The sequence below is a fragment of the Triticum aestivum genome, chromosome 3A (genome assembly GCF_018294505.1).
Source record: "Triticum aestivum cultivar Chinese Spring chromosome 3A, IWGSC CS RefSeq v2.1, whole genome shotgun sequence".
Taxonomy (NCBI): Eukaryota; Viridiplantae; Streptophyta; class Magnoliopsida; order Poales; family Poaceae; genus Triticum; species Triticum aestivum.
This window is the reverse complement of record NC_057800.1, coordinates 668,114,763-668,124,308: the sequence shown is the minus strand read 5'-3', so window position 1 is coordinate 668,124,308 and position 9,546 is coordinate 668,114,763. Positions and strand designations below refer to the sequence as shown.

The window sequence follows — 9,546 nt, the reverse complement described above, 5'->3', positions numbered from 1 at the left end:
TCTAATGACGACAAAACTTTGAGTTTCGAGCCCAGCAACAACTTTTTCTTTTTTTGAGGGATGAGCCCAGCAACAATTATGTGTTGGTGTGACAGGATACAGGCCCAATGGGTCTGAATTTAGGTGACAACGAGCCCAAACATTTTCTAGAGTTGCACAGAAAAAATAATATACCTAAACAAGCAGGAAACACTAAAAAAACTAAACACGCAGGAAACATATCAAATATTTTCAAGCATTAATCTCACAGTACCAAGCACAGGTTTCCACTTTCCCACAAGGAAAGACTACTAACAGTGTCCACTACCACCAGGTATGCAGATTGGTAATCACGTCTCGAGCACTTGTTAAATTGTTGGGGAAAAAACTGAATGTTCATGATGACCCTGTGAAGAATAGCTCAGATACAATCACCACAATGCCGGTGCCAAAAAAGGGTCACAGCTGCCACGGCTCTAATGCTCCAAGAATGGCGGATAGGTTTAATTATCTGCCGTCGGGAGGTAGACCCGGTGGAAGTTGCTCATGGTCAGCTTCCTCCGGCAGGTAGGGCACTTCTTTTGAGCCTGGATGGAGGCCTTGATGCACTTCTGGCAGAAGATGTGGCCACAGATGGTCGATGATGCATTGACCAGCTCATTCATGCAGACTGGACAGCTGAACTTTGTTTCCTTTGGGATCTCCTTCACAGGTTCAGGGACAGCCTGCACCACCTTGGGCTGCGGTGTTTAAGCAAAGCTTTAGAAAACTGATGTATGGTGCTAATCTAACACGGTGTTGATGAAGTACAGTGTACAAGTTCTTACCGGTATGTTGTTGGTCTCAGGTGTGTCTACTATGTTTATTACAAGGTCGGTGTTGGGTTGTGCTCTCGAGGGATTGTGCCTCGGGTTCATTCCCAGAGACAGCAGAGTGTTCACATGCTCATCAAGAGCTTCCCCTGGAACAAAAGCAGCAGAGACACTGTTAATAGATTTGAAGACGGTCAAGAAGGCAAACTAGGAAAAAAATAAAGAAAATATAGATCTGTCTACAACATAAAGTACTGACACAGGATATTTCTATATCTGAATATGGGAAACTTCATACAAGAATATTGGCTCATACTATGAGACTGACCACCATCACTATCCATTTCTAGTTGACAATCCATACCACACAAAAAAAGAAAACTGACTAAATCTGAAGGAAGAGACTTGACGCTAACAGAACTTTCATGCAGCATACAATTTTTTTGATCGTACAGAAAATAGAGATGGTAAAACATATGCAAATATTAAATCATAAGAAATAGGATTCAGTTTTTTTAGACAGGCTGTTACAGACCGTTCTTAAGAAACAGAGCAAACCACCAGCCGAACAAACAAAATGGAACGAACAGTTGGTTCGGTCAATTCAGGAAGTGAACAAAGGCAGGGGTACAAGCCAAAAGATGTTTTCGTCCCTAATAAGGATCCATGGTGAAGTCGAACCCCTGACCTTCCCTCCTCTATGTAGAGCAGAGCTCATACTTGCCATCTGTGCTATAGTCGGCTTTAATGTAAATGGCAACCATAAAACACTAAATCTTACAGATAAGGCGTGTAAGGCAATGAAAATACATCAAGCATCATGGAAAACTTCATATAATATTATTTTTTCTCATCCCAAGTTCAGAGCTATATTATAAGCAGTTTCGATGCCCAACACACAACAGGCAAATCTTGCGGTAGCAAGGGCAGGAACTCGGAATGTCGAAGCGTAGATTTGAGCCCCTGCTTCAATCATCTCTGGAAATGACGACTCCTGGTAATCTCAGCGGGGTCTGATTTTTTCCCGAAAACAAGATAGTTTTTACTAAACTATTATTTTCCCTGTATACCACTGTGCTCTAATGATAATATTAACTGTATTGCTTCTTTGTTTGTTTTGTAGTGTGATGTCCATATTAACCTGTCCATTATCGGAGGTGATCGTTCACCTCTAGGAGGCCAAAGTAATATCAACCATGAGATCATGACAACAACATCGATATTAAGTGGGAGACCCATATTCTCCTTTCGACGGGCATGGCAGAATGGCCACCAAGTAAATATACAGCTGTCTAGTGACAGCTGCAATTATAAGGTACATGAACCCACTGAAGCAACAAAAAAAGGGGTGCAAAACCCAGCCCTTAAAACAAAAATATTGTATATGTTGAATCTTGGACTCAGAAAGAGCACATAGGAAAACATGGCACATTGCAAGTCCCAATACCTCCATTTTATTTGATATGATAAATAGCCTCCCCAGGTCCACAGATATGATGGTACATCGTAGCAAGCACAAGACTTCATTTATTCCTACTATAGATAGCGGACACTATTTTGCACGCTAAACAGTCAAAGTCTGATGACTTGCAATGTTATCATGCAAATCCTACAGGACATAAACAAAAGCTTCACGACACTAGAACAAAAGTATGAAACTGATTCATATAAAAACACATGTATGTTTATATCCAACTACAAACAGTATGGTTCAGATGATTTGTGGGATACCTGCTGGTCCAGCAGTAGTTTCAGAATCATCATCTATTATCACAGTGATAGGTCCTGTCCTGGACGACTGTTGTCTTGCCTGAAACAGAAAGTGAAAAACAATATCATCAGATACTTGATGCTCCTTCTCAAACAATCATAATGCAACTGAAACTGGCAACAATGCAAAACATAGATTAGAACCAAACATAAGGAACATACTTGAGGGGGCGGCCCTGAGGTATAAATCGCAACATCATCATCAATCACCTCCACGTTGATGGGGAAACTATTCATGCCAATGTTTGACCCTGCAGCAGCAGATGACACCACAACCTGTGTGGTCTCGTAAAGCAGGGCAGCCGCCGTAGGAGGGGGCTGCGTGCGTGAGACAGGCTCATTAATGGAGAGTGAACCCCCAGTACTGGCTACTTCAACAGCTGGAAACAAGTTCAGGTCCAGAAACTGTCGCTCCCGAAGTTGCCGGTCTGCAGCCTCCGACGTCTTGGTAGTCCGTCTCCTCTTTGGAACCCTTGCAGAACCAGCAGAGCTCATGCTGCCGCGATGAAGCTACAGGCTTGAGGAAAGCCAACAGAACACCCTGTATGTAAGTTAACAAAACTTTGGAATCAGATACAGTCACAATTCAGTTGTTTATCAATGAACAAATAAAGAAATGCAATACTATTCCTGAAAATGCATGTCTGGCCAAATCTACGCAATTCTAAGCAGCAAAGAGGTTGGGTAGATTGTGGACAAAAGGGGAAAAATTGGCCGCCTCGTCCCCCACCACCCAACACCCTTTTCCTAGGAAATCGGCGCAGATATACACAATTGTACGAAGATACAGTACATGGAGATGTAGAGAACAAAACATCTGATCTTTTCATGCCCTCCCCTCCATCGAATCGACTCCAACCAACAAGCAAACCCTAAAAACCCAATCAAACCTCGCCAAAAGGCGCCTTTGAGCCCGGGCCCCTAAAGCCCCGGGCACCGCATCCAACAAAAGGCGGCCAAAAAAATTCATTTCCTCCCTTTCCCCAACCAAGCCCCCTAATCGCCATGACCATGGAAAGAAAAATCCCCCAAAATTCCATCCCAAAACCCCGTATCTCCCTCGAAAATCTATCTAAATCCCGTGAATCCGAGCACGGTTTCAACATTTCGCCCGCCCCCCGCCTCGATCCGAGACCGGACTCGATCGATTACCCCAAAATTCAGAAAAATACCACGGCGCTGCGCGCAGGAGGGTACGGAAACCGCTGGTTGGGGCACGGAAATTACCAGGAGAATTCCGGAGGCTGGCCGGGGTCGGTAGGAGCGGCTGGGGCTGGAAGGAGCGGCTAGGGTTTGGGGTCGGCGGCAGGGGGGGAAACTCCGTTGGGTTTGTCTCTGGCGTCTCGCCCGCCGATCGCGTCTCCCTCGCCCCGCCGGTGACGGAGGATGATTTATGCGGAAAAAAATTGTGGACCGGACCCGCGAGAGGCGTCCCGGCCAGCTCCTCTCATCACTGCGCTCGGGTGGGTGGCCACTGGACTGGAAGCTATAGGCCCATCGAAGGCTCGGTCCACGCGGCGCTATGGGCCGGTCCGCTAAACAACCACCGCGTGAGATGCGTTTCTTCCCCGTTCTTATCGTGTTGCCATTCTCGGCCTTGTGCAGCCGCACATGGAGATTCTCCAGCTTTTCTTACCAAACCTGATTTGCCTCAAAAAAAAAAAAAACCAAACCTGACGCCTGTTTCTCGAAAAAAATTATTACTAACGCCTAAAATTTAAAGCAAGGAAAAAGGGAGAAATTAGATCATAACCCACACTTCACTTTTCACTTTGATCACCCCCCCCCCCCCCGGTGCCATTGAGACAAGCGGGGGGCAAATCGTTTAATCCCCCGGAAAAATGGACGGATGAAAATCATTTTAGAGCACAATTGTCTTACTTTTCCTTGAAATCCATGCGAATTTTGCAGCCGCATAGTTTCTGTCGCCATACTTGTGCGGCGGCGCTCAAGCTAGGTGTGTGGCTTAGGGTCGTGATACAAACATGTTGTCTATGTAGGAGCGCCGATGGCGGTAGAGACATGAAGAAGGATCGCCTTGGTGGTTAGGATTTATGGAGGTGGACTGGGGGTATCTGTCGAGATCTAGAAGAAAAGGAGGAGAGCGAAGTTAGATTGAAGACTGGTAGTCAAGTCGAAGGAGGCGACAATGATGCGGATACGCCATTAGCTTGGGGATGAAGGGTATGGGATATGTCACCAAGGGTGGCGGCGACCTAGCCGGAAGAGGGGAAGATGGTGGCAGGGGCCAAGGTAGGCGGCGACCTAGCCAAAAGTGTGGAAGGTGGTGGCAGGGGCGGCGTGAGTTTGTAAGATCTATATATAGAAGGTGGGTGGCGGCGACTTAGCTAGATGTAAGGGACATTGTGATAGGAGGTGCCATGAGTGTGCGAGATCTGCATACAAGAGGTGGGTGGCGGTGCGCTTGCCAGAGGTGGGAGAGAGATGGTGGTAGGGGTTGCATGAGTGTGCGAGATCAATAGACGAGGTGGGTGGCGGCGGGCTAGCCAAAGGGCGGGGAAGATGGTGGTGGGGTGTATGTCAGATCTATATATAGGAGGTGGTGGAGGTGACCTAGCCAAAGGCAAGGAAGATGATGGTAGGCGTGTGGTGTGAGTGGTGTGAGATCTATACATAGGAGGTAGGTGGCGACGATCGAGTCAATGATAGGGAGGATGGTGTAGGGGTGACGTGAGTGTGATATTTATATATAGAAGGGACGGTGGCTTTGAGAGAGGGGGACAGGGAAATTTAAATTTGAGGAGGTAGGTAGAGTCTTCCGTGGAATCCTATGAAAGCTGTATGAACGTGTTTGATAGGCCGCATACATCCCAGACTAGTGTGGAAAGAATTTGGCCCGTTTTGTCGTCCGCATTCACTGTTTGGCGTGCATAGCATGAACTTTAAAGCACCTCTGTAGTTGTACCGTTGGAAACACTTGATTTGACCGTTTCTAGCGAGTCAGACTCGAGTGATGCAAAAAAACACACATGAGTGGCTCTCGTGGTGTAGTTACAAGTGAGCTCCTGCCAACCGGTGCACTGAGTTTGCACGTGTTCTACTTTAATTTCCCCTTAATCTTTTTCACCTTTTAGTCTACACAAACGATGCTATGATTCTACACGAAAAAGATGTACATCGATGTTATGGTTCCATTCAGACGATCAGTTCATGGTTTCATCAACTGTAAATGCTCAATTTTATGTTCATATTTAAAGATATTTTGGATGAATTTTGTCAAATTCATCTCGCATGGTCGAGGGTTTGAAATTTCTTTTGACCAGTCACTTCATCTCGACTTTTTACATGACTTTCGTGTTGTATTTTCTCTGTGGTAATGTTTATACATGAGTAGATCCACATCTTCCTAGTATATCTTGTATATCTAAATAGCTAGCCCCCACTAACTATTTCTCTCAACATGCAAGCATGCCACATCATCGCACAATATGCATGAGAAAAGGCCTATCCCTACTATTATATGTCTCTCAACATGCAAGCATACCACTTCATCATGACATGCATGGAAAAAAAGACCTATCTCAACATGCAACATACATGAGAATTTTCATTCTATTATGCTATATACATTTAATAAACATTTTACAACTATATAGTAATCAAGCACAATAAATTATATGTATTTTTAGTGTTAGCTTTTTATATTATTATTTTAAATATTCGTGTTTCATACAATTAATCACATTGAAATATGTTGCAAAATATTTCGGCAACAACGTGCGGGGTATCATCTAGTTGTAGGAATGCATGTGTGTGGTCTGTTTTAAGGAGACTTCTTAATCTCCTTCACTCATTTCTAATCTATACAATTGTGCTCCAATTCGAGATAAGGTCTACATGAAAAATATGCATATCGATGTCGTGGTTCCATTTAGACGATTGGATCGTAGTTTTGGTGACCCTAATGCTTAATTTCGTGTTCATGTTTGGAGATATTTTGGCCGAAATTCATCAAATTCACTGCACATGGTCGCCCATTTGAATTTCCCCTTTACCAATAGCTCCACCTCAATGTTTCACACAACTTTCATGTTGTACATTTTTTGTTTCTGCGGTCGTAGACGAGTATATGTGTACCTTTCTATTACACTGTACTAAGGTGGTCATGTGATGGTTTATGGTTTAGGTAAAATTCAAAGTGGCTTCTTTCTATTCTCACTTATCATCGTCAGCCTTACCGGATGGACACCATGTCATGCTGGCGTCGGCGGCGGCGGCGTTCCTCTCGGCCACCTGGTCTGCGGCCTACTACACTAACGTCACCATCGTCAGCACACTACCAAGAAACTCTATTGTACTTTGTGTGTCTTGTGTATCTCGTAACTCTTAATCATGTTGCATGTATGCAACCAAACACCGGGCACTTGCATCATCCCAGCCAATACATGCAACAAACGCCAGGCAAAAATTGCTTCCCTAATGCAGTCAGCCTACATGAAGGCAAACAAACAATATGCAGATGGTCGTTTTTACCCTGCATTTGCTCAATCAGACCCACCTGAGACAAGTATGAAATGCAAACAAAATAGGTGCAGACAACCAAATGCATCTTAGGTGAAGATGGTTATTATGAGATTGAGAGTGCATACGTATGTCTAGTATGTCAAATGAGGGACCCAGAGGGTCTGCAGGGTGGGCCTTGGCCCACTTTTGAGAAGCATATGACAATCATCATATTACTAAGCCCAATGACCCACCTCATCTTCCACCTATCCTGTCATGTGCGTTGTGTGAGAGAGAGCGACCTAACTATTCATACCTTCCTCCCACTGCTCCTAGGACGTCAGCGCTTCCCTCCTCTCGTCACCGCCCCTCCATCACAACTCCCCTCCCCTCACCATCTGGTATTATTCGTCTGTTTCCGCACCGCACCTCACGTGTAATCTCCTCCTAGGACACACTACTACTTTCTCGTTCCCCTTGACTATGTGACACATTGCCCGCTCGAGTCTCGGCCAGTTCAAGCCTCCGCCCACCTCATTGTCATCGGCGAGCTCCTGTATTGAAGCTCGACCGGTACTTTACTACTTTATATACAATTGAAGCATTCAATAACTGGTTCACCACTAACATCAGGTTAACATCTCGTTCACGTCATTAGGGTATAGCTGAAGTCCTTCATAATTCATGTCTATGTACAAAGTGATGTCATTGGTGATTCATGCTTATATTGTGAGTCCTCAACTGACGATGCTTATCTTGTTCTATTTTATGATTGGATTATTTATGTTTCCTTTTGTCAAATAGTGTATGATACTTGAATTAGGTTGAATTTCTTTTGGGGATGTGTACACATCCTCCATTCATTTACGGGTCTCACACTGTGTATGCCTGTTGCACGTACGATGGCAATGTATGTGCCCTTCTCATCAGTGGCGGAGCTTGAAGCCCAACTCTGGGCGGGCTGGGCGGGCCAAAATGGAAGAAATAGCCTATGGCTGGTGTTCTAAGGTCCAACAGTAAAAAAAAGTTGTGTACAAATTACAAAATGTTGGGCGGGCCATGGCCCATCCGGCCTGCCTGTAGCTCTGCCATTGCTTCTCATGGTTGTGTCGACGGGAGACTATGAGGATGACAAGGTGTGTGCCCTTCTCATAGTTGTGTCGATAGTAGACTATGAGGAGAGACATAGTGAAATTTACCGTATTTGCACTCTTGGCATGTGATCGGGCTCGGTGCCGCCGCATATACCTTTTCCTTTTAACTTTCTTATTTAAAATGTGTCCCATATTTTTAAATTCACAAAACTTAAAATCACCATTAAAAAATTACTTTTTGAATCTGTGAATATATTTTTAAAATTCGTGAACATTTTTGGAACTCATAGCATTTTCCAGTTAATGGGTTTTTAATTTTTGAGCATTTTTATTCATGATTTTTTCGAAATCATAGACATTTTTTGAATTCATAGGCATATTTTTTAACTGAAAAATTTTACTGATATTCTGAATATTTTTCAAATTCGTGATCATTTTTGAATTTGTTAAAACTTTTGAAACCATGGCATTTTTTTCAATTCTTGAACATTTTGGTATTCACGATTTTTTTTGAAATCATGAGCATCTTTCATATTTGTGAACATTTTTTAAATGACAAAAATGTAAAAACACGAACATTTTTAAATTCACAAACAAATCAGTGCATATTGTTTTGAAATCAAAAACATTTTAAATTTTTTGTTTTTAATCCATTAAATCTTAAAAAAAAATAGCGAGTATTTTTTGAATTCACGAATATTTTTAGAATCCACAAACTGTTTTTGAATTCACGAACATTTTTCAAAACTATGACTTATATACATCAATTTTTTAATGTTGTGCACTAAGGGCATCTCCAATGCTGGCCCCTAAACGGACACCGCAAATGTCCTTTTTCTTGTCCGGACGTGGTTCGCAAACATGACACGTGAGGCAGCCATCCAATGCTTATTCACAAATTAATCCTCATTTGTCTGGTTGGAAGGAGAGATAGGAGAGAGGGGCCATGCATATGGTTGCTTTTGGTTGGATATTGTGTGTGGTGTTCAGTTGAGAGGAGAGGGAAGAGAGGGGGACCATGCAAGTGGGCATAGCTCCCCCGAGTTACTTCTAGCTTGCAAGGAAACGGGCATCCAAAGGGCTCCACGCACCGATAGTGGTCCCAATAGGATAACGAAAGTTGATAAAAGTGATCCTGACACCCCAATTTGAACATATACATAAGCTTTCTGTGTCTTCTTTGGAGATGCCCTAATACATACGTACAATATTGGTTCCAATTCAGTTTAATACATACTTGTATACTAATAAAGTTTTTTCTTTTTTTCTGAAGAACCATCAGGCTTTATTCATCGATAAAATTCATAGGAATACAAATAATGTCAGGTAAAGCCGCTAGCCAAACATGGTGCCCGATGGTTAAGAAGATTTTATGAGAGCATGAACCTCTCCATTGTTATCTCGTCTTTCATGGCCAAAAGACACCT

The 9,546-nt window shown here is 43.4% G+C and overlaps 1 protein-coding gene across 1 annotated transcript; it reads right to left on the bottom strand.

Annotated features, from left to right (window-relative positions):
- Positions 1-219: 219 nt before the first annotated feature.
- On the bottom strand, positions 220-4,032 carry LOC123063087 (E3 ubiquitin-protein ligase BRE1A). The gene is made up of 5 exons (XM_044486826.1): positions 3,789-4,032; positions 2,724-3,102; positions 2,523-2,601; positions 807-940; positions 220-719 (listed from the first exon to the last, which is right to left on the bottom strand). Exons 2-5 carry the CDS (start codon positions 3,054-3,056, stop codon positions 483-485), a joined length of 783 nt encoding a protein of 260 aa, XP_044342761.1. The 5' UTR covers positions 3,057-3,102; positions 3,789-4,032; the 3' UTR covers positions 220-482.
- Between the last annotated feature and the right edge of the window lie 5,514 nt (positions 4,033-9,546).

What these genes read in the sequence shown, in the direction of transcription:
- LOC123063087 (XM_044486826.1), bottom strand. Translation starts at nt 3,056, where the DNA reads ATGAGCTCTGCTGGTTCTGCAAGGGTTCCAAAGAGGAGACGGACTACC. An exon ending in CCTCAGGGCCGCCCCCTCAA is followed by an intron (nt 2,602 to 2,723) that starts GTATGTTCCTTA and finishes TTTCTGTTTCAG; the next exon opens with GCAAGACAACAGTCGTCCAG. An exon ending in AACTACTGCTGGACCAGCAG is followed by an intron (nt 941 to 2,522) that starts GTATCCCACAAA and finishes CTTTTGTTCCAG; the next exon opens with GGGAAGCTCTTGATGAGCAT.